Raw genomic sequence first — 25,145 nt, 5'->3', positions numbered from 1 at the left:
ACCCGCCGGTTTTATTTATCAAAATAGAAGTCATACTAAGTTTGACGTTTTATTCAGTTTATTTTGTTTTCTACATACCAGTTAACAGTTTTTGACACAAAATAATTAAAGTATCACAATATTAGGCCTATCAAGCCACTAAGTTTTCTAACATAAAAAAATCTTTTGGTTTATTTGTAAAATTATGATGTTTGGTTTTAAAATGTCTCTTTAATTTGTTAGGTTTCATACTATCTGCAGCTAAAATACTTAAACAGATCACACATTGCGGACGTTCTTCATCATTGATTACAGCTTTCGTAAAGCCTAGTGATAAATAGTTCTCATCATACCTTCTTGTTTTCACACTCCGAGTAGCTTCTCTCCCACCACTAGTTGAAGGAGCACTGGTATATATCTTCATTTCTATCACTATTCAGGAAACGCTTCATGATCAATTGTTCATAATCAAGTCAACTTTAAGAGGTAAACAAATCAGCACAATTGCACTGAAACAAGCGCCAATGAGATGTCAATAAGTCGCTGCTTTCAGCTGCGCGTGTATAGTGCTGCCTGGAAGAGGATGCGGTCGCTGCCGAACTATCAACACTGCCTCTGGCACACGCGTTTTATAAGTGCGAGTGAAGAAAATAATTATTAGTTATTTTGAAATTCATGATAATTAAAACCTGTATCATCAAAAGTTTTTCTTTCTGTATTTTTATTTGTTATTTTTAAAACTGATTTAGGGCAGTTTTAATTTTTATCTGTAGGAAAGTATGCCCCCCCGGGGGGGGTCGCGCTCCACAATTTGAGAACCACTGCTGTATGTAAACAATTACGAAAGTTGGCAATCCTAATGTATATTGGAAACATTGGGTATCCTAAGGTGAAGTCTTTCTTGTTATTTAATAAGTCATGGGTTCGAGACCAGTTCACGAAAGTTCCTCATCTAGTTATAATTCCGTTTTTATTGGGGAAACGATTTGAAGTGATTTTTTTTTTATTTCACTATAAGGATACCGTGTGAACGGCACAAGGTTAACAACTATAATAATTAACGGTGTCACTATTCTTCCTTTCATCACCTAGGACGGTTGAGCTCCCCATGATTACAGGTCATCATATTTAAATATAGCCGGTATGCCACTCCTCTGCTTCATTCTCTAAGAGAAAGTGTTTTATGCCTGTAGGTATGTGTGCTCACGGTTTGCCTGTTTTGATGAATGAAAAATCCGAATTTTCAGGAGGGAAACACTCCACATGAGACCAGCTAACTCACCTTTAATTGAAAAGCTCTGATAAAGGTTCTTCGCGTCATAACAGGATTCGAACACGAGTGTTTTCAACCAAAGGGCTTCGTTTAAAACCGACTGAGCTACGGAGGCTCGGTGTCACTTTTTTATATAAATATATATATATAGTTGCTTAATTATTTTTTATGCCTTTTTGTAATTATTTCGAAATTTCAATTTATCCCCAACATTACAAGGATATGCGACACTGACCGGATTCCATCAATTAAAAGAACTAAAATGAAATCTAGTAATACAAAAAAATAAAAAAATAACATTATCGATAAACTGAAATGAGCATGTAAAAATAATGCCCAAGGAAAAGTATCCAAGAATAATCTTAAGGAAACGAAAAAATAAGTTCACCTGGCCTAATTCCATAAACAGCATAACGATTACTTATTCCAAAGGAAAAAAAAAAAGACTAATATATATATTTATTATCTTCTAAATATCAAAGTCCCTCTTTAAAATTACACTGTAAATAAATGAAACATATACGATATATATGAACCAGGGGAAAAAAAAATTTTTTTGAAATAAAAATTAGTATTTATCGTCACATTTTGCAAATATCGATACTTGAAATACTTGGTTATGCCTCGGGTCACGGTGTGTCATGATAGCAATTTGTATCTTGCAGGCATTACTGAATGAGGTTAGTGATAGTTCCTTGACTCTTCATCAGTACATACTGATGGCACTCCCTTGCGCGTTCCTCTCTCCGCTTTGCCCGACTATAACTTGGTAGAGATATTTTTATTATTTAAATCGATACTGCCTCCTGGACAACAAAACAGAGGATAATGTTGGGCTATATCATTTTGCTACAACAAAACATTTAAAAAAAAGGAGGAGGAGAATCTTAAAGATCATATCACAAATTCAATAGACCAAGGGTGGTTGTCCTTAGGCGTACCGATTAATGGGTACGAAGTGTTTGGCGGGTCATTGTCCTCATCTTCCTGTAAATGACTAAATTGTTGAAGTACCTCATTTCTGTTTCGTGTTTAAAATGTTATAGAAATTACAACAATGTTAATTTTTAAATTTTTAGTATTCATATTTTTCAAGGACAACTTGAATAATTTCCAATTATTCCACCTTGTAATTATTTTTTCAGTTAATGTGAATCCTACCTAACGAAATTATTAAACCTATCCTATATTTAAATACTGGTGACCTAAAGTATAATCCGGTTTCTCTGCTCAAGAATCTTTCTAGACATTCAGACATTGTGCAGTTAGATAATGGATACGATATTCACTCGACCAAACAGGACTGTTTGTTGGGCAATATACTGTCTCATTTTTTATTTTTTGGTTATGTCTGAAGATGTAAATATAAAAAAACTAATAATATTTCTTCCCATATAGCAAATACTTCTGTTTGTCCCATACGGATATGATGTAATCCTCCAAGATACTGCTTTTAAAGACACAGTAAACAAATAATAAACAAATGAATCAACCCTTTAATGCCGTTTACACCTCTAAAAGAGAAAGAGTAACTCTTTTAACCTGAACTTTTTTTTTATTTAGAAAACTGCCATTTGTAAGCATTTTGCATCCAAATCCAACTTACACCATGAACATTTTCTTGACATAAATTTAAAAAAAAATATATATTTTTAATGTTAGGTTTTAGCGGAGCTACTTTGCAACATCATAAATCGGATAAAATAAACTATACTGCTGCATGCTGACATTTAAAAAAATATATATTTTGGCCCACTGCAAGGCTAAATAACAGAATAGATTCTGTTGTGAATTATAATCCACGTTATAGGTGGATTATAACCTGCATTGTGGGGAAAAACTTGTTAATAGTTCCCAAAGCCAGCAGAGAGATTCCACAAATTCTTTCCACATCACAGCCGCTAACAACTATAATAAATTACCTGACGATACAAAGATATCGTTAGATATTCAGATTACGCATTTAAGAAAATATTGAGAAACTATATTATAATCTGGTCCATAACGTTAAAATGTATTTTTGGCGGATGCAAAAATAATTATATACCGAAAACACGCATGCACATATATTGTATATTATTTAATATAACAATTATGTATGAAATAAGCTTTAGAATCCATGTAATCTAATAATCATATATATATCTATAACTGTACCTACCCCAATCCTTATATATATTATATATACAAGGGCGAATGTCATACTAGTAACTAGTATGACATTCGCCCTTGGTTACACGCATGTAATTATATTTATTATTGTAAATCTCACCTTGTATATTTTACCATCCCATATCATAAATGTTTTTCTCATATTGTACATCATCTTGTATTGTAATTTTTTTCTTGTATTCTGTCTCATTTGTACTATCCATTAATAAGGCAATATATTACATATATTAATTACTTAACTGTAATTTATCTCATTTTGCATTGTATTTGTCTTACCTTGAAAAAAAATTCAATTCAGTTAAAAAATCTAGTCCATAACATTGTTAGAGTGTCAATCGATACCAACAAGCACCTAATATTACAAAACGAGTGGCAAAAGGTCGTGGAGGCCATGCCAGCTACTACCGCTATGGAATATACTCTCCCTTCTCCAAGTATCCTTAATTTTAGTCACTCAATATTTGTGAAATGAGGTACATTAGTGGAAATCCATTAATATTTCTTGCAATTTTAGAAAATTGCGTTCTTGGAGTATAATCGATACAACTTATTTGCTAATACATTGCTGCATGAATCAAGCTTAAAGATGTGTAAATGTAAATTTAATTTACAGATAAGAATAACATTCAGTATATGAATTTAGGCAATTCATGCAACCGTAAGATTTTTAGGGAATTATTGGCTGAAATGAAGCATGCTCATTAATCAAAAAAAAAAAAAAAAAAAAAACCTGTGTATAAAAAGCACAGAAAGTTTTGTTTCGTCATCGTTTACTAATTCCAGTCGTTTACTAAGCAGCAAACGACTGGAATTTGTCTATTTCGCGACAATTATCTTTTGAAAAGTTCTTATATTTGTTTAATAGAAACTCTCAAATCGGATGAAAAACTAGGGGGGGGGGGGGAGTCCTTCCAATCATGGACGGTAATTTCATGCTAGCAACATGAAATTTAAACATTATTTAAATTAAGGGGATATAAAATCCCACATTGTTTTAAAACCGAAAAAGAAACTCAAAGATTGGAATCAGAGAGTTTCATACCGAATATAGTAAACTATAAAGTATCGGCGATCACTAGCGTGAACTAATGCAAGTGACCCTAGTACGTAGTACAATACCGGACAACTCGCAGCAAAGGTGGTAAAGTTCTGATCACTATTCTTAGGTATTTTCCATAATGTAAAAACACATTTCCTAGGAAATGTATGCTCACGCTAGTGATCGCCGATACTTTATAGTTTACTATATTCGGCATGAAACTCTCTGATTCAATCTTTGAGTTTCTTATTCGGTTTTAAAACAATGTGGGATTTAATATCCCCTTAATTTAAATAATGTTTATATCGCCGAAATGAAGCTTATTAGCTCTTTATATTTAAGTAATGAAATTTAAAATTTCAGAACAAGCTTACCTTTTAATATTTTAACAGATGCATATGCATCATTTATTTATAATCAGCCGAAATTGTAAATGGAAATATGTAAACAGAAATTGTTAAAAGAGTTTGGTTTGAATATCGTCCATGAATCATTCCAGCATTAGTTGATTATAAAGATTTAAATGACGCATAGACATGTGAAAAGGAAATATACAATCTTCTCTACAGAAAATAAAATATAACGAACTATTGTTTTGCTCATTCAGACAATCCATTTCAATGTCTTATTACCACTTCGAACACTTAAATCTAAAAACAGGGCCATCCATTCAGGTGCCACCAACATTACAACGCTCCAACATGCATAATGTCCGAAAACCATTACTGCTGATTATTAAGATTTTATTCCAGACTAAGAACTCTGAAAACACAAGGCTCGGAGAAGAATGTACACATGAAATAAAAACTGCTTATAAGAAATTCCTGTGCTAAGTTTGACCTCTACAGTGAGTTTTCCTAATACTCACCATAAGCGACCTCATAGGTTTTTCAACGGGAAAAACTATTGAGGTCATTTATGGTGCTAATCACGAATAAAGAATATCCTCGTAAATGCCATCAACTCAACTCGGTTGCAGAAGCCAATGACAGCACTGGACGAACAAAGTAATCAAAATTCTAAACTTACATTAGTTTTGTTTGAGGGAAGTTTTGGTTATATTTTGTTTGGTTAAAAAAAGCCTTTCATTCGAAGACAGCACTAATAACAATTAATACTTTCTTCGGGTATATTTATGCTTGCTGATTCTCCGAGGAGGGGCTATATATATATATATATATATATATATATATATATATATATATATACTGACCCTATACAGTTGAGTTGAGAATGTATAATGACATTTTTCTAAATAAGAAGAGGAGAAGCAGGTTCGGTGTGTTTGCAGTTCTACTAATAAAGGGACAGTTGGCAGCTGCTGTTCGTTTTAACTGACGCCAACAGAAAGTGAAGGAATGATGGTTGCTAGTTCAGCGAAGCAGTGACCATGGAAATACCTGTAGAAGAGACACACATAGTGAGGGGATCATATATGAGCCGAATTGCTCTCCTTTGGATCACCAAGAATTTTAAAGGGAAGGTTTTAGGTGCATCAGTCCAAATGTGTGGACAGTATTCTAAATAAATATGAGCGGATTTAGGATTTATACAGAGTTAGGTTGAGTGGATGAAAAACAGCATCATGAGCAGAAGAGATGTCAATTAGAGACCGAAGAAGCTATCGATGTGTTTATACCAGAAGTTCGCTGCCATAGTAAGATCTGAATTTGTCTGATGATTTGCATATTACTGAAGGTAATGTAAGATAAGCAGAGATCTGCGTTTTCGTGGCAAAGATGACCAGATTTCCCCCGCCACATTGAAGGACGGTATGAAAATAAGTGTTTAAGGCGCTGGTTCCAGATGATCTTGCAGCCTGGAATGTGCACTCTATTCGTCCACTATCATTAGCAAAGTTGTGGATAGAATTAATGGTGATTGATAATAGATTATGTATAACAGAAAAGGATAAGAGATAGCACAAGGCACCTCTACAATGTTGAAGAAGCTCGAAGAGAGGAAATCATCCACCATGATACTCAGTGAAAAGAGAAAGCTGGTCACCCAATTATAGAAGGCAGCAGATAAGCAAAGGACAGAAATTTGCCTAGCAGGCTTTGATGCTGGACACGATCAAAAGCTGGGAAAAGTCAAGAGCGACACGTTTCTTCGAACCTTTCCAAGTACGTATCCAGTGGTGGATCTCGATTGGCGGAATCCATACTGATGGTGGCTGATTAACTAGTGGGTCGTCAGGTAGCGGAAAAGTTGATTGCTGACGACTTTCCCCATTATTTCGGAGAGGACTGAAGTGATAGCGATTGATCGGTAGCCTGAAGGTAGATTTATCTTTCTTTTTGTTTTGGAATTTGATTAAGTATTAGCTCTAGAACACAACGCTTATGTACAGATGGAGAGATGCCACCGGGATTAGAAGAATATTTTCCCAGCTGTTTAAATATTCATCTCTTTTTTTTTTTGCTGAAGAACTCCAGGAGGTATATGGTGCTTTGTTAGGAAGGGATTTAATTTGGTCATCTATGCACGAGATGGAGGAAATTAGTGATGCCAGGAGGTCAACTTGAAGTGTTGTAACAGTGGTGCCATCTGGATGAAAGAGAGGTGAAATATAGTATAATACTACGACATATAGGATGAAGGGGCAATTCTTTTATTCTATAGTGTAATATCAGCGCAATTCTATAAAAAAAAATAAGACAAATACGATAAAAAAAAAATTCAATAATCAGTTTAGTGATAATCTAATTAACTGGGGGAAGAGGACAGGGAGGACACAAAAGCAGTACACTTTCCAATGATCAAACCTAGTTCCGAATCTACACATACGTTATTGTAGTGCCATATTATTTCACTAAAGTAACAAGGGGAGAAGCAAAAAAAAAAAAAAAAAAAGTGGGGAGATAAATCTCTCTCTCAACACCCATAATAATCCAATGGATAAAGGAGGGGGGGGGGAGTTAACTTTATTCAAGAGTTTCTGCATGTTGCATGTAAAAATCTGACAATATATGAAATATATTCCGAGCAATATATTCAGAAAGAGAAAACTCGGCACAAGCCAGAGGCGAACCTTGATTACTAGACACAACACTGTGTAGGAATACTGCAATAGCAGTGCTTAATCTAGACAGGGTCATGAAACTGCAGGTTGAGCACTTAAGTTGCTTACATAGATGTCTCAGAAATTTAGCAATCAACTGCCTAAAATAGAATGCATACACTGTAAAATCCCCGAAATACTTTTTTTTTTGGCAAACATACAAAGTTCAAAAATGATCTGTAAAGAAACGTTAAAAATAAGTGACAGTGCAACTTCTGCCTAAAATAATTCATTTTTAACATCGCATCATATTAGAAAGTCAAGGTTAAGCGGATATATCAGTGGTGACGCGTGCCATTTAAGTTGGGTGTGCTGTCGTTTGGCTTATGAAAACTTGAGCTACAAAATTGACATCAATTTGACCGAATTATTCATTTTTATCGATGTATGAAAGTTTTAAGAGTGCACAGCGCATCCTGTAAATTAATTGGAGGATAACTATGAATACTTTAATTTATCAATTAATACAATTTTAAATATGGAAAGCATAAAGGTCAAATGAACAACAGCTATCCTTCAAGCACACTATTTATGAAAGAGGCACAAAGGGTTTACGCTTCGTTGTGAGATTAGTTTATCATTGGCAAATACTAGAGTGAGACGCGGATAATTTGTATTTTGATACGATTTTTAAATACAGCCATATAATACTCACAAAAATTTGAAAAAGTAATCACTTGGGAAATTATTTTTCCCGAATGAACCAAAGAAAGGCTGAAATAACTTGTTTCACTTATTTATACACAAGCTCCAACCTCCTTCAACGGGGCATTTAGTACATCAACAGTTTCCCATAAGTCAGTTCACACTTCACGCAGGCAAAACAGACGAAACTTAGAAAACAAAAACCGCAACTATGACAAATGATAACGACCAAATTGGATTACTTTACACAATAAGCAATCGTAGCTGCTAATGATTTATGGGTGCTATTGTCTCAGCGAACACCCTGCCTCGCCTTCTGAACGGTTTTAAAACCACTGAAATGCTAAAAATTTGACCTACTGCGCCATCTGTAAGTCTGCTTAAAGGGCTCAAAGGTGTCTAATTTGCCATCGCATACCTGGGCTATTAACGCAGATGTGATGCAATCGTGTCGAAAAGTGTCCTCTTCATGAAGTATTAGTATATTATGTTTCATTTTAGGAATCACGCGAAGCCAAGAAACAATTAGGGTAGTCTTTAACAGGAATGCAGTATATGCAAAAATATAATATCGGTGATATTTGCTATTCCGTGGGTGTGAACCCACACCTAGCACACTCTGAATATATCCCCCTGATATATAATAACACGAAGCACCTTAACTCGGTACCTAAGAATAACAATCGATAAAACTGCTTCAACCTTAAAATATCTAAATCTGATAACTCTTTTTAAGTTCGACAAGAAACATCAAGCATTTCTTGAAAAGTACAACAAATTACCGAGCCGACGCAACACGGTAAGCACTGAACAATCATGAAGCACAATCTCCTTCATGAAGTGTTCCCCAACCATTACAACCTCAAGCTTTTCCAATTTGAAAAATAGGGATATTTTTCAAAAAGGATTTTTGAAAAATAACAAAAAATCCCTTCATTCCCAAAATTACACACGATACAAACGTGCTACCGGCTGTAGCTCTGGCCTGTGTGGACTGATTATTTAAAAAAAAAAAAAAAAAGAGTTTGACTGGTGAAAAATTCCAATTTTTCACTTTTCTCCTTGATTATATTTTTAGGAGCCTAGTCGATATAGTAGCTCAGTAGGTCTCTTTCGACGAAAGGTGAGTTAGCTGGTCTCATACGGAGGTAGGGGCTTTTTCACCGGGAAACTCGGGGTTTTTCGTCCGCAAAACAGGCAAACCAGCCCCGTGAACACACGAATCTACAGACATAGGACACTCTGGGAGGCTTAGGGCTAACCACCTTATGCTCGAGTTCCAGTTAGTTGGGTAAAAAAATCTCGAAACCGTAAAAGGTAGAAAAGGAAGGATTAAGTAAAGTTATATTTTTATTCGAATCCCACCCACGAAAGGCTGTAAACCTGTAGTATATTAAACTATACTACAGGAGGGCAACGGATTAGATAATCTTTAGCCCGGTTCTCGAGAACCAAAACATAGACTTTTTCACGTCTTCTGGCCTCCCAATAAGCAGGGTGGCGGTCTCTCAAGCCCAAAATCGTTTACCACATAAATGAATAAAAAAACTTTCACAAACTTCCAATGCTATTCATAAGTGGGTTTCGAACCCACAATCTCTTGTTGGAGAATGAATACGTCATCCACTAAGCCAAATGAGCCGGTTGTGGGAAACAGATGTTATTTATCGCAAGTAATTAAGTCCCATGTGTTTATCCGAATTAAAGCTGATTTTTGCATATGAAACAAAAACTGATATTTGCATTTTTTTTTTGTTTTGTTTATTCGTAATCCAAATGCTTTGCCCAATCGCTATAAAACCGAACACCATAAAAGAATAAACTACAAGAGAAATAAAACCGAACTGTAAAATAAAATAGAGATTAAAAATAAATGGAAAATTCAAAACCAGAAAAGAATAAATAATGTGGCGACATAATGGAACCTCCAAGAAAGAATGAATGAATAAAATAAAAATATTGCATTATTCCTTTAATGGTGTTCGGTTTTACATTTATCAACGATGTATCATCTCAGTTCATGTTCCAAGTAAAGTTTGAAGTTAGCAAGACAAGAACATGAAGTACTCAAGGGGTACCCCAAAGTATGCCTGAATATACATTTGTATGCCATATTTTTATTCATTAAAATTACAGGAAAAAGCCTGTGCTTTCATATCAGACGTGCTCCTTAAGAAAATAAGCTTTTCAATGTTATATTGACTAAGTGTCTTGCGGATCTCTTTTGATGCAAAATGTTTAGCAAATTCCATCTTTTTTTTTTTTTTTTTTTTTTTCTCCTGCTCTTTCATAAGTATGAGAGGTGTCATTTTACTTGCCTATTTTATGCAGTGTCATCCCACAATACACACTTAAAAAATGTCAGGAATATTTCTATAAGAGTAATGCAATGTTGATTCCTATTCTCCTCTCGGATAGGGGAAAGACTACATTCGCGTTTAAGTAATCGATTGACTCTTTAATTTGAATGTCGCGTGCATATGCCCCTTATCCCCGGGGCGCTGTGTGCTTAAAATGTAATTTTGTCTTATTAAGAAGACCTTGGCCGTGAAATACTTGTAGAATCCAGAGTGATGCTCCTTAGTACTAAGCTGCCAAACTATATATGCTTACGTCTTACACGTTCGGCAAATTATACAAAAAGTAATTTTGTGTAATGTGTCGCCGTAAGACACGAGCCATGTATATTATCTATCGATTGTTATGTTTTCTCCGTCAAACTGTTTCGTGGGAAGGGAACCGTGCTATCACGATATGAGACTGGTTAACTCACCATCACTTGACAAGCCCTCACATGCACCCCTAGCAGTTTAGACAAGATTCGAACTCTGATATTTGCATCTCGGTCCTTCTGGCTCGATATGGAAGCGCTCTTTTCGGTAAAGCACAGTGATTCATCTTCGACATTTTTCTTGCGATCTATTATTTACACATTGGTTTTGGATACAAATATAAATAAATAAATAAAATTAAAAAAAAAAAAAAAAAAAAAGACTTCGGACTAAACTTGAAGTGTGCAATCATGTATAACAGAAAAGCAAACCATTATCACGTATCTCATGCAGTGATTCCTTTGCACCAGGAAATACTTACTAACCAAAAATACAATTTTAAAATTGCAATTTAGTCTTCCATCAAAATCCCGGTCATCTAATAATAGTATACGAATTTGATGCACTTGCAGTTTGACAGAAACAACTAAAGCAAGCACAGTTGCCATGGTAACATCACAAGAGCAAATGTTACAATCGATAGATGTCATACCTCGCTCTGTTCTAATTCGCTTTTGATTGAATCATGGGTACGATCTTCGATATATTGTGCAGCTGTGTTTACGAAATGCAGCCATACAAATGTTCGGTAGCAGGTTACACTTTAAAAGGATATTAGCAAAGCAGATATATGAAAAACTAGATTTGGACATGTGGTTTAACTCCATAAACTGGTATTTGAATGCGCTGAAAAATAATATTTTTTTTTAATTACGTACTTACACAGTTAAGTTTTTTTAGAATATCCGCTTCCGTCAACATCATAGTTTATCCTAATACGCATCATCATGTTTGCATGCTTGGTAAGATGAAAGAGAAACCACGCTTAAGTACTAAGACCGGTGAAAAACCCTTCTTTCAGTCCAAGATGAGATTCAGACTTGGGTCATTCCAACTGAAGGGCAACAGGAATTCTCTCCTGTGCACGCACGCGCGCACGTTTCGTTCACGAAGTATTTTTGGCTTTTTTTTTTTAGATCGAAAACTTTCTGCCTTGATATTCATTCTAAAGAACAAAACAGGAAAAAGTGATATACAGATTTTCCCAACTATTTTGATGACAATCAGCCCCTCCAGTCAGTTTTTTAATACTATATTTTTCATTTTGTCATTCTCTCAAGTTACAACCTTTGCGATAATGAATAAAAATGGACTACTCACATCAATTTTTATGTAAGCTGTCTCTTGCCTATAGAGAGAGCTCTAGCTAGAACTAATCACTGTTAATAGTAACTGTATAACAAGAGACTAATGCTATGAATCATTATGTTACAACAGCATTCTTTCAACTCGAAATGAAAATGATGTTTTTTCATGAAGAAAACATTTTGGTATGTGTGTGTGTGTGTGTGTGTCGGGGGGGGGGGATGTCCTCTCAATACTTGACTGCTAACTCAGCTTTTGCTGAATCGGCTTGATTGTTTACATTATACCATAGCAATGTACCTATACTTTGAAAAAGAGTCGTTTGTTGGCCGAATGGTTCACGTATCCGCTTTCCGATCAAGAGACTACGGGTTCGAATCCCACTGTGGGCATGAATGTTTGTCTTAAGTGGAAGATGAATTTCATATCCCAGTGTGAGATCACCTAACTTAGTGGAGGCCTAACGGGACTTGAAAAAGTTCCAAGTTTGGTCTCTACAGCAGAGTTTCCGTACAACATAAAATGTAAAAAATAGGGAAAACATCCCATGCCCACACAGTACGAATGTACCATTGGCTTGCGAAATAACTTTTCGTGAGCGGGAGCTTAAAAAAATAAAAAAGAAAAGAAAAAAGGAAAGAAAGAAGAGGCGATGTAGCCAGTCTCATTCAGGGTCCCCCCCCCCCCGGCGTCACTGATAATATGAATTCAGGAGTGAACGGATCCTCGTGGGTGTATGTAAGAGTCTAAAGCAAAGTTACTGCTACTGCTTTATTGCAATTTATTATTAGGAAGTTATAATTACGTACAGTGGTATCTCGCTAATCCGAACATCTTTAGTCCGAACCCTCCAGTAATCCGAACTGGGGTTTGAAAGAAAAAAAAGTTCTATTTATTATATTTATTATATTATTATTTTGTGTACTATTATTTTGCCTTCAAACTGTACTCTATTGTTGCAACCAATGGATCAGAACATAATACAATCCATTAAATTCAAAGATCGTAAAGACCTGCTTTTAAATGTAATTTCCCAAAATTATGACGTTACCACATCAATAAAAAAAATATAAATTTGAAGGATGTAGCATTCTCAATTGATGTTGCTTGGGAATCCTCAAACCTGAAGCAATTCGAGTATCATGGAGAAAACTGTGGCCTTCTAGAATTTATGAAGATAGCTACGGCGATACACAAAAAGCAGAAATTCAAAACGGGCATAATTTGGTTAAAAATATAAATCCAAATGTTGAAATTTCACAAGCAGATGTTACGGAATGGATTACAGGTAGAACCGAAAGTGAATTCCAAATCAAACCAGATGTTTAAATTATAAATATGACGCTACAGAATGAATTAGCAGACGATGATGACGATAAAGAATTCAAAGAAAAAAAAGCAAAACATGAAGAGGCAGTTGACAGTTTTAGTATGTGTATAGAATGGGCTAATCAGAATGATAAGCCATTCCACAAAGTTTTATTGTTAATGCAGCTCCGAGAAGAAGCATTCGAAAACAGTTTAGCTTCCAAGAAGCGAAAGAAAATCAGGGACTGCTTTTACAGAGAAATTAAAAAAAAAAACTTTTGTGTGTTATTTTGTGAAACTTTGTTTTGTGTGTTGTGTACAAGAAAGTGATATTTTTTTACGCAAATTAAGTTATATACTGCATTATGCAATTCTATTAAATCAAAATCCTCAACAATACAGATATATACAAACTAAAGTTTTTACTAAAATAAACTTATATTACTTTTCAAGTTTTACATTACAGTACACGAGCTTTTCTTTCCTTCTATAAGTTACTTCATTTATTTCCAGAATTAAATTGATGTAATTAGAATCTGATAATTTTTGTCTTAAACGCCAGTTATTGTTGTCTCTTGGGCGAAAATTCACTGATCCGAACTTTTCGCTAATCCGAACGAGCACGGTTTTTATTAGTTCGGATTACCGAGATACTACTGTATTAAAATATCATGAACTCAAAATTTATGCTTGTTTTGAAATCAATAGTATGATTTAAATCAATCACAAAATAACAAATTTTAAAAATAAAATAATTATCAACCATTCGCTGTTATCTACATAAGTGGAATGAATGTTAAATCAGGAGGAGTGAGGATATAAATTACATTTTAGAACGATAAGCGAGTTCACATAAAAGTATCTCTACAATTATTAGAAAACCTGCTTTGTTCTTCCCAAAGTCATTTCCTTTAATTAAATTTCATTGTGATGGTCCACTGAGCTGCTCATGTGATATCGAACTTAATCTTCTAATAAGAATAGTGGTGAATTTCTTTGTAGTTTGATATATTACTACGCAAAGGGCTGTTTCTTCTTTCAATTAAAAAAAAAAAAAAAAAAAAAACGGACTGTCATCACTTTAATTTCGCAAGTACAACAAGACTGCTTAAATCATCCGTTGCTTTATTACACAGCTACCTGCATCGGAAATGCTGATAAAACAGGAATTCATGCGGAATTAAACTGTGAAGGTAATAAGGTATATTTTAATCGGAACGTATTATCTCCCTTGAGCAATAAAGAAAACGGATGTTTGTTTCCAAAGATGTTTTCATTTTAATTAAATTTTGAAGAAATGGAAAACTCGCGATTATTACAGTCAAAGGGGGAGCACATCTTTGATGATTATCTGAGTATTCAAGAAATAAAACTGAAGTAAATTGATGACGAATGTGATCGTGATAGCACTCCGCTAAGAGGTTTTGCGCAATTTTGGGTTCGAGTCTACACATCATACCACAAATACTAAGGCCAAGTTTTCTAGTGAGTTATTTGAGCGACTCGAATTGATTATAATTAATCTGAGTCATATAAATGAGCGACAAAACGCACTTTATGAAATAAGAAAGAGATAGGATGACTATTGAAGTGATACCTTAATACAGTTCGAGGAATTGAGTTGTCAGTTTTAATTACGTTTAAAGCGTTTATAACTGTGTGCCCCCTATTTAAAATTTCATTTAGAAAGGGAAAATATGTGGTGCTATACTAAGAGAACGCGTTATACTGAATTAAGGAATGCTATTGACATGCGTTACGTTTTCCATTTTGGTTTTCATAACCCCTTACTATTAAATACTACAAGTATAATAAATAAGTTCATTGAATATCTATGTGTGTAATAATTTATTTAAATTTAAAATATTGTTTATTAATAGATAAAAACAAATCCAAAGTTATTTTTTAATCTGTATTTGTGTGAATGATCCGTATACGAAAATATTCTAATAACTTGTTTGAATATTTGCCTAACCCTAAACAACGACAATGGTGAAATACTATCATTATTATTCGTTAGCATTCATCAGCATATCTTTATACACTGGTGATTCAAAATACCTTAAATCTAATAACGATAGTAGCGCAATTACAATTAAACTTGTTGTGGAGAGAATCTTCAACAGGCTTTCGACGGCTCCCACTGAAAACCACCTCCACTCAAGTAGCGAGTTCTCGATCCTCTCCCCCATCTTCGCACTGCTGGTAGTTACGTAGGTAACGATATAATAATGACAAATCAATCTTCCCAAAGTGTGAAACTGTGGCACTCTGAATACTTCGATCCATCTCTACCTCCTCCTCCTAAGAATGTTGGAAATTGCTCGTGAAATAACGCACACGTGCGTAGTATCTGAGGTTATGTAAACTATAGCTCTGACATTCAGAATTCTTTAATAAACGATGCCACTCGTGTTAAAACATTGACAATATAAGCTACTGCTAATCATTAGAACGATCATCATTAAAAATAAAAGTTACAACAAATTATATGAAGCTATGAAAGTCAGGAAACATTACGACAATGAGAATCCAGGTTGCGTTTCACAAATGGTGAGATTTTTGACACACAAATTTTCGATGAATGGCATCAGCAATTGTCTCAAAAGTTCAAGGGCCTCTAAATGTAAGGGCTCCAAAAAGAGAAAGTAAGCATTCCTTTATAGTAATAAATAATAACGCATATCTTATTATAATAACAAAACATGGAAAATATTATTCAACTTTCGAACAGTATTTCCTTAACTACAGTAGGTGAAATTCGCAGGGTAGATGCTTATTATTTTATGAGCAATATCAAGGCTAGGTAATAAATAAAGCACATAGTGAGAATTTGAATGTCGAGAATCTTTCGCCAAGGAAAAAAAATTCTTAGTAATTTCTTGATAAAGCTAATTCTGCATAACAGACACCGCTTTGAAACAGTATTTTGATGTTAATAATTCTGTTTCGTTTTCTTTAGTATAATTTTATGTAACTTTTTCTTTGAATATAGGAATTTCAAACAATCTTTGAAGTAACGAAAAAAAAAGTTTTAGAAACAAAGCATCAAATCATAGATCACCATGTAGTATTCAAGGTTTCTTGAACAGTATCCGCAAGGGTAACGTTATGGACACAAAATATTTGAAAAATCATTTTCAGGATGCTTCAAGATATCGATTTCGAATAAATCCCCCCCCCACACACACACACATATACACAGCCGAAGTGTTTCGAAATAACTATCACATACGTGAGATAAGAAATGTAGGCTATTCCACTGGACACACAAAGATTAACATCGGTAACTGGAACACAGACACACTCGAAATGCAAAAGAAATGAAATCTATCAACCGATCAAACATTTAATTTCTTCTGAAATTAAAAACAAGCAAAGCATTTCAGAAATAATTATAGTTGTGCTAGTAAATCTCAACAATGAAATCATAAAATAAAAAAAAAAGAGAGAAATCCAATGGTAATGGTTTAAAAAACCCACAAATTCGGAAGAATGTAATGGCTTACAAAATCCTATCAGGAGACCCAAAACATTTATCACCCGTCCGATTTCTTGTCATGTGTACTTCCTACTTCGGTGAAAATCGCTGCTATGGATGGAATCTCTCCATCCATTACGAAGCGTCGGCTGGTGCGCACTTTGCGCTATTGGCCTGCAGCTTCCTTAATCGCTTCCTCTTCGCATCGCTACCGTCGGACGTGGACGTGGCATTTATGTCACTAGGGGAGCAAAGTATAAAGGTGTGCGCGCAATATCCACAGCTAATGCTCGATACTCGAACGTAATCAAGAGGCATAATAAGTGCAATCATAGTTAACCATTATTTCACGAGCTGCCGGGGAGATGTACGAGCTGAGATTACGGTGCAAGCGGCGTGACATAATCACATATGATGATCATCACGACGCTGGTGCATCGAATTACATTCCCGTTGACCTGTCTGCCTTGCTAGCAGACTTCACACAATGAAATAAACAGATAAGAAATTACGCACGACAAGAGACAATTTGCTGTTGATCATAGTTCGACGGGAACGACTAACAACAAAGAAAGAACGTTGTACCGTAAAAATTAAGAAATTTATTTAGATCACGCATGATCTACAATGATGAGAACCTGGAAATCGATATCACATCGAGCTTAGCGTTGAATAGAGTAGACATTGTAGCATGTATAAGAGGAGACATGCATTCCTGTATCACATGCACTACTCTTTTAAACAGAGCGAATAGAATGAGAATAATATTAAGCAACACATACAGTGGAATTCGCAAGCCGTCAGTGATGGCTTGCGAACGTGCGACCACAGAAGAAAAAAAAAAAAGGGGGGAGGGGAGAATTGGCAACGAACAATGAGCAGTGACGTCTGAGCAATCTGTATCAAGTACACTAGATACATACCCAAGAAAAACAGAATTTCAGTAAAGAAGATTCGTTCTTGAGGAACCTCTGAAATGCCCTTACCCGTTTATTTTATATTTAAAAACAACATAAAAATAAAAGCAGTTAACTACACGCGCACACACAAACCGTGTTACAGGAACCATGCGCAGTCATGCGTTTCGAAAATATTCATTCTGAACTTATTTCTCGAGAATCTTTCGCAACGGAAGACTGAGCAACCACTGCACAAGGCATCGGAATGATGTTGGTTTGTTCGATTAATGTTTTAACTACAATGATGTTTCATTGAATAACCACATTAAAAATTGAATACATGCGACAGTCGAAGCGTCATAACAGTTACTGGCTAACTGTCTGCTATTCAAGAATTCATCTTTGTGCAACGAAAACAGAGGCAATGCTGCCATGCATTGGAACATTCTGCAATGCCAAATAAGGAAGTCATACCTTGTAATACATCTCTCTAAGCCAGTGGTTCTCAAACTGTGGGGGACGAATAGCTTGAAAGGGGGGGGAGCGACATACTTTCCTACAGATAAAAATTAAAACTGCCCTAAATCAGTTTTAAAAATAACAACAAATAAAAATACAGAAAGAAAAACTTTTGATGATACAGGTTTTAATTATCATGAATTTCAAAATAACTAATAATTATCTTCTTCACTCGCACTTATAAAACGCGTGTGCCAGAGGCTGCGTTGATAGTTCGGCAGCATCCTCTTCCAGGCAGCACTATAATATTGTTTCATTTCAATACATATTTTGGTTAATTGCAAGTGTTAGAACTAATTTTTATTGAAGCTTAATATTGTGATACTGTAATTATTTTGTGTCAAAAACTGTAAATAGTATGTAGAAAACACAAAATGAACTGAATAAAACGTCAAACTTAGTATGACTTCTATTTTGATAAATAAAACCGGCCGGAGGGGGGGGGGGTGCTGATAGTGTTTTCTCTTGTCAGGTGGGGCTCAGAGGTAAAAAGTTTGAGAACCACTGCTTTAAGCTATAAAATGCTTCTTATGTCCGGCGTAATTTTAAATGGAGCATGACAATTTAAACAAAAAATGCACAGAACACTATTCAGTCATTTAAATAGAAAAATGACTGGAAGAGCAACAATAAAACATCAATACAATCAGAACTTCGATAAAAATTAACGCGGTGAGTTATAAAGTAACGCATGACGTTTTGTCTCCCTAAGGAAGATTCTTCGGGACAGATAAAGAAACAAACTCAAAACAAAAGTAGTCAACTTAATCCTGTGGGAAAAGAACTTTTTTTTTAGCCGATCAGTAGTAAACTGAGCGCTCTGAAAGTGTTTGTTCCTTGGTATCTGAGCAAGTATCGAAAAATCTGTCTAGAAAAGTTACGTTTCACCGAAACGCATTAATTTTACTTGGGAAGAAATACTTATTTAGGAAAGTGAAGTTAGTGTTGTCTACTCCACGTATTTTCCAAAAGAATTACTATTCCCATAAAAAACAGACAGAAAATAATGAGGAAAAAAAACTCAGTTGTCAGAGACTTCTCGCACTGCTGAAAGAAAGGTTTGATTTCAAAGTTTTCATTCAGCAATGCCAAACGATGTGAATGAAAACTTTGATTTCAAAGTTTTCATTCACATCGTTTGGCATGCTGAACAAAAGAACTGTTTGCGCTGAACTAAAAGCAAAGAAAGTTTTAGTATTTGAGTAGTAGAATTAAACCAAATAACTAGGTGTTGCAGTAGTATGAAGAACTAAAGCTACTCCAAGAGAAGGTTCTTGTTTTACTTTATAAACAAAAGCAAGAAGAACCTACTCTTTCTAAAAGGTAGGTCCATTATCTTGACACCCTGTTTTGATGACAAGGAAGAGAGAATCGCTTTAAGATTGGTCACTATACTGATATCAGAAATAGGTGTTATCAGTGCTTTTTTCTGGCGGTACGCAGTACCGGCACCTTTTTTCTTAAGTTTTTAAAAATTTGAGATTTATTGACAGCAAAATGTATTATAAATATTCCGGTAGATGGTACTGTGTTCACGAATTGAATTTCAGTTTTGATTACTCATAAGTTGGTAACCTGCTTTCCTGTTTCATAGGTTGGTACGCAACCGGAAACAGGAAGTTGTGTTCACTTCCGATTGCTTCCAATATCAGTTTATCAGTTCTATATTCATTCTGCAACAAGCAGGTGTTCACGTGAGTTTTGAATTAATCTAAGTTAAATGGGTGCAATCATTGTTCAAAATGAGTAAAATAAGTAGTTACTTTATGCGAATGAGTAAAAAAGGAAGGCTGAAGAAGCAGAAATTGTTGAATCTACTTGTGATCTTGTAAAACAGAAAACTAGCACCGAAAATACACTTGGTGAAGAGGATCACGAAACCAAGACCGAAGATCCACGTGGTCAAAAGGAAGCAGATTCTGATAATGATTGGGCCGAATGTTGAACACTTTTTCAGAAAAATAGCTTCTGCGAGAGAAACGAGTGGCTGTATGTCAAGAATAAAATGCTGGGCTGTAAAGTGTGTCGTGATGTTGGAAGTCTTGCCGTCGATAAACACATGGGAACGAAAATTTCAGCGGAGTGGGCAAATGGTAAAATCAGTCATTTTGAAGAATCTCGCAAACAACAGCTAATGTCATTAAGAAAAAAAGTTTTACGATCATAAGGAGAGTGCAGCGCACAAAGCATGCCAAAAAATAAAATCTGAAGCAAAAAAAGAAACATTAAAGAAAGTTTTCCTAAATACTTTGTCTCATAATAAAGACGTAACAGGAAAAGTGTTTCGAACCGCTTATAAAGTTGCGAGGTGAAATCAATCATTAACAACTTTGAAGACGAAATAAATTTACACGAACTTAATGGCCTAGACATGGGATATATTCCTCATTCTGAAAATGCTTGCATTAACCACCTTACCGGCCATTATGGATCAAATACGCGTCCTCATGCATTTCGTATCCATCATATATTTCAATGTAATATCAATGGTATTACAATTTTAATATGCACTTCGCATCCATGATAACCTTGACATCTACAGACGTCTTGGCCGGTAGCGTGATTAACATTGCGAGCCATATCGCAAATGAAATGAGAAAAACATTAATAGACAATATAGTGAACTCCAAGAACAAAATATCGTTACTTGTTGATGAATCGACAACTGTGAATAACACAACATTGATTGTTTTTGTTCGTGTAGTTCTTCCTGAACTTTCGGCTCCTGTGAGTATTTTGCTAGATTTGATCGAATTATCAATTGTAACTGCTAGAGGAATTCTAAACTCTTTAATTAGTCTTCTTGAGTGTTTAGGATTATCTGAAGATTACTTAAAGGAGTGTTTATTGTCTGTAACTTGTGATGGTGCGGTTGTGTTGTTTGGTGTGCATAATGGTGTAAGGAGGCTAATGCAAGTAAGTTTCCTAGTGTTATTTTCTGGCATTGTGCTAGCCATCGATTTGAATTGTCTGTTAGTGACACAGTGAACAATGTGGCAGGAATTTTAAGCACTCGCTGGGTTGCATCTAGCTTTCGCTGTTTCTACAGTGTGGCAAGACTTTGAAACCCTCGTCCATCACTTTCTGGAGGCAAAAGAAGACAACAGAAGAAGCAAAACAGATCGCTTTCTTTATGAGGGCCTTTTAAGAAAAATAACGTCATGTGAGTTTGTTCTTGATTTGGGCCTTATATGTGATGCTCTCCAAGAACTTAGTTCACTAAGTCTAGATTTACAAGAGAGAAATATTGAATTGTACAAAGCAGACAGTAAGATAAAGAATACGGTTCAAATTTTTGAAGAAAGAATTGAAAATCCTGGTCCGTACTACAGTATTTCTCTTCAAAGTCAGAAGAACATGAAGTTCAAAGGGATTCAGGGAAATGCTGATTTCCCTGAATGTACTAAGATTTTAGATTCCAAGTATTGGCCAGAAAATCCAGAAGCATCTGACATTTGGTGAATCTGAAATTAAAAAGTTATCACGCAAATTTCGTTTAAATGAAAGAGAAGCAGTTCGTGGTTTCCGTGAATATCTTCAAGGAAATAAAGTCCCGGACATACTGCTTCCACTAAAGCACACTTTGGGCACAATTGCAATATCTTCCAGTATATGAGAAAGGGGTTTTTCTCAGATGAATCTTATAGTAACTTCATCAAGTCATCTCTGCTTGTACGGACAATTTCTGTTCTGATGTTCATCAGGATAGTAGGACCTCCTCTCACTCAGTTGAGCCCTAGCAAATATGTGGACTCACGGCTGCTCCGATGTCGTCATTCTGCAGTTGATACCAAGAAGCTTCTTGCTATCTAGAGAGTAGAGGGCATGTATATTGGAGGGTATGTTAAAAGCGTGAAAGTTGCTGTAATAACATCTTCATGGTGAGTACCGGCACCTTTTTTTCCAGAAAAAAAGAACTGGGTGTTATAATGTTTATTGCGGACAGTACGCACGCTTCGAAGCAACAAAACTCATCCACTCATTTCATCAAAGTACAAAATGAAATGCGCTTTCTCTCTCTCTCTCGAGCTCCTAAAAACTAATTTGCTTCCTCACGAAATTGGATGCACTCTGCGGCAAGCATTAATAACAAATGAGCTAGAAACTGCCCTCTGCTGTTCGGATGATGGGAATGAAAAGTATTGTCTATCAAAAGGATGCATAGTTCCAACAGATGTGACACATGAGAAATAAATATCGAACAGTTCTCACAAAGCTTTAAATTACATTCCAGATTGTGAATGAGATATACCGTAATGTGTTTTGGGATGATACGTATTAAAATAAAAACTGATTACGTGCAATATGCTTAGAAAACAAAACGGACTATGAAGCTATGCATATCGAGAACAGACTTCCACGTTAAATAACCAAGCATCAATAACTAAACTTAAGGCAGTATCAAATGTACACGATCGATTTCTAACTCAAATAAAAAATAAATAAATAAAGATCTAAGCCTAAAATAACGAAAACTATCTCCTGTATTTAACAAATCTTTAAATACACTTTCACTCATTCGACACGAACATGTCCACAGAAGTTCATTGCGTGCTATAGAATATTAGTAATCCAATAATGAGAATCTATTCTAGAAAGGAAAGATCGTGTGAATTTGAATATTAAGAAGGTGAATAAGACTAAGTCCTAGAGTTTTGCGTCAAATGAAAATCAAATGCAGTAATTCGACTTTCATGAAAACACCACACACACACACACAAATAATAAATCAAGCGTAATCCGTTTGGTTTATTCGTTCTCGTGTGCATCTTGTACTTCCTCATGAAACCACAATGTTTTAAATTGCAGTTTCGGCGAAGAGAAGTTTCTACTCTATTTATACGTAATAAATAGAGCAGAACCGGATTTAAGAAAGTTAAACGATACCTCGTGAAACTCCGAACATCCACAAATTAAAAATATAACAATCAACAAATAATAAGAAGAAAAACAACGTTACTAGTTAGCACAAAGACATGTTCCGGAAAACGGAAATCTTAAGTTAATTATTTCGGAAGCGATGCTTAGCAGTAGACCGAGTTTGATCGATTTCGATGTTCGCTGCTTTATTCGCTTTTCATTTGGCTTTCGTTCAGTGAAATCATCCGTAAACTTATTTTATGGATAAACAAATGAAAAAGAAATGTGATGCTGGAAAGAATATTTATGCTTATCACTTATGATGTACTGTTCTATTAGCTTCAATCTTCATTCGTGACATTTCATCTCACCCGTGTTACGTGTACCACATTTAATATTCTATAGACTTATAGATAATAAACGAAGTTTATTTAGTTTTTCATTCTATATAGGCTAAAAACAAAACCGGTAACGGTTATTTTTATTGATCAAAACTGTGGAATTAATTGTCAACGGATTTCATTTTCTATTCCAGTCGCAGACACCAACAGCCCAAACAAGAATGAATCTAAGTTTTCTAAGCCAACAGTATTGGCATTAGGGTTAGCTGAGAAAATGTCACTCCGAAGAGCTCCCAGATTAGATCACGGTCACATCGTCAAATAACAACAGGAAAGCATCGTCTTTCAGGAGGCTGCAAAAAAAATATTTACTATGCGGTGCTCAGTTAAGATAAACATTTTGCTTTCTTTTACTATTCCACTTTACAGCAAATGATAGGGAAAAATAAAATAAAAATGTAAATTTTACACAGTGAAAAAAAAAATCAAAAACAATAACGACAACAATAAAATATAGAACTAATATTAAGAATAGGAAGTGAGAGGAAAATGTGTCAAATACTAAATCCCAAAAGTTAAAAATTTTAGAGGTACAGAGAACTCATATATTTTATTTAAAAAATCTTATATATAAAAGTAAACAAAATACAAGCAGCAACATACCCGACTAGTATTACAGAAATCGGCACAGCCAACCATGCTGAAAGAGTTCTTCACATCGCAGACACTTGGCGCCATCTTGCGATCATCTTCGTCACCAGTTCTTCAATACAACAAACGCGCATCAAAATTAAACGAACAAGATTTTCAAGATCGGCACAAATAAGTACACTGAGCACGAACATCATCACCACACACTAACTCTAATAGTGGGGTGAAGGTCGGTAACAATTCCGTGGTAGGCTCGCGTAGGAGCTGTCTTTCATCTTTCATTTCGCTCACAACTTTGGGGAGAAAACGGGATATCACATTGCAAGTCGGGAGGCGTAAAGTAAAATCGTTGCAAGGGTGCAAAATTGCTGTTCAATCGGAGAATGCGATGCCGATTCCATGGGATTACGGCCACCGTCAGCACGGAACGTGACAGTTCCTGCAGCATCCAAGAAGAGAGCAATAACGAGAACAGCAACGACGCAGATAGCTCGTGTGTTTGAGAGTCACGCGCCACCTCCGGCTCATGGCCATTTCGCCGGCTGCCAGCTGGGTTACACACCTAAGCGTATCGTCTGTCAAAATCTTCCCGCATCCGACTTTCCTTGCTTGGCAAATTTCGATTATCTGGAAGAATGCAGCAACGCCCTCTATGGATATTTACCGTATGACGAGGTAAACAAGCAATAACGAATACGTGAAAGCCCACGAAATAATGACCAATTTGCTAAACACGTGAAGGAAGAATGGCATGAAAAAAAAAAAAAAAAAAAGAGACAGTGCGACTCGCTACGTTTTATACTGCATAAGAGGAAATATTGTATGCAATCTGTTAAGAAGCAAACCAACTGGGTTAGGTAGAAACAGCGAGTTGACACAGATGCGTGTGTGCACAAACCGGGAAGAAAATGCCGCTCAAAAAACAAACACTATAATTTATAGTAGGAAGCAACTTACGTCTACAGAAAACAATGCATCAAAAATATCCTTTCCCGCT

The 25,145-nt window shown here is 35.4% G+C and overlaps 1 protein-coding gene across 3 annotated transcripts in view; it reads right to left on the bottom strand.

Annotated features, from left to right (window-relative positions):
- LOC150106534 (uncharacterized) overlaps positions 1-24,919 on the bottom strand; it is a 355,589-nt gene extending 330,670 nt beyond the window's left edge. For 2 of the 3 annotated variants that reach the window (XM_090393178.1, XM_090393180.1), the window contains exon 1: positions 24,161-24,919. In XM_090393178.1, the coding sequence (XP_090249304.1) occupies positions 24,161-24,235 (75 nt within the window). In that variant the 5' untranslated portion in view covers positions 24,236-24,919. The remainder of the gene's footprint in view (positions 1-24,160) is intronic. The other variant, XM_090393177.1, reaches the window with a different exon arrangement.
- Between the last annotated feature and the right edge of the window lie 226 nt (positions 24,920-25,145).

The sequence above is a fragment of the Typopeltis vanoorti genome, chromosome 5, assembly GCF_054136105.1.
Source record: "Typopeltis vanoorti isolate ZY-2024b chromosome 5, IOZ_Tvanoo_1.0, whole genome shotgun sequence".
Lineage (NCBI taxonomy): Eukaryota > Metazoa > Arthropoda > Arachnida > Uropygi > Thelyphonidae > Typopeltis > Typopeltis vanoorti.
Note: the sequence above shows the minus strand (reverse complement) of the source record. Positions and strands in the feature narration are given on the sequence as shown.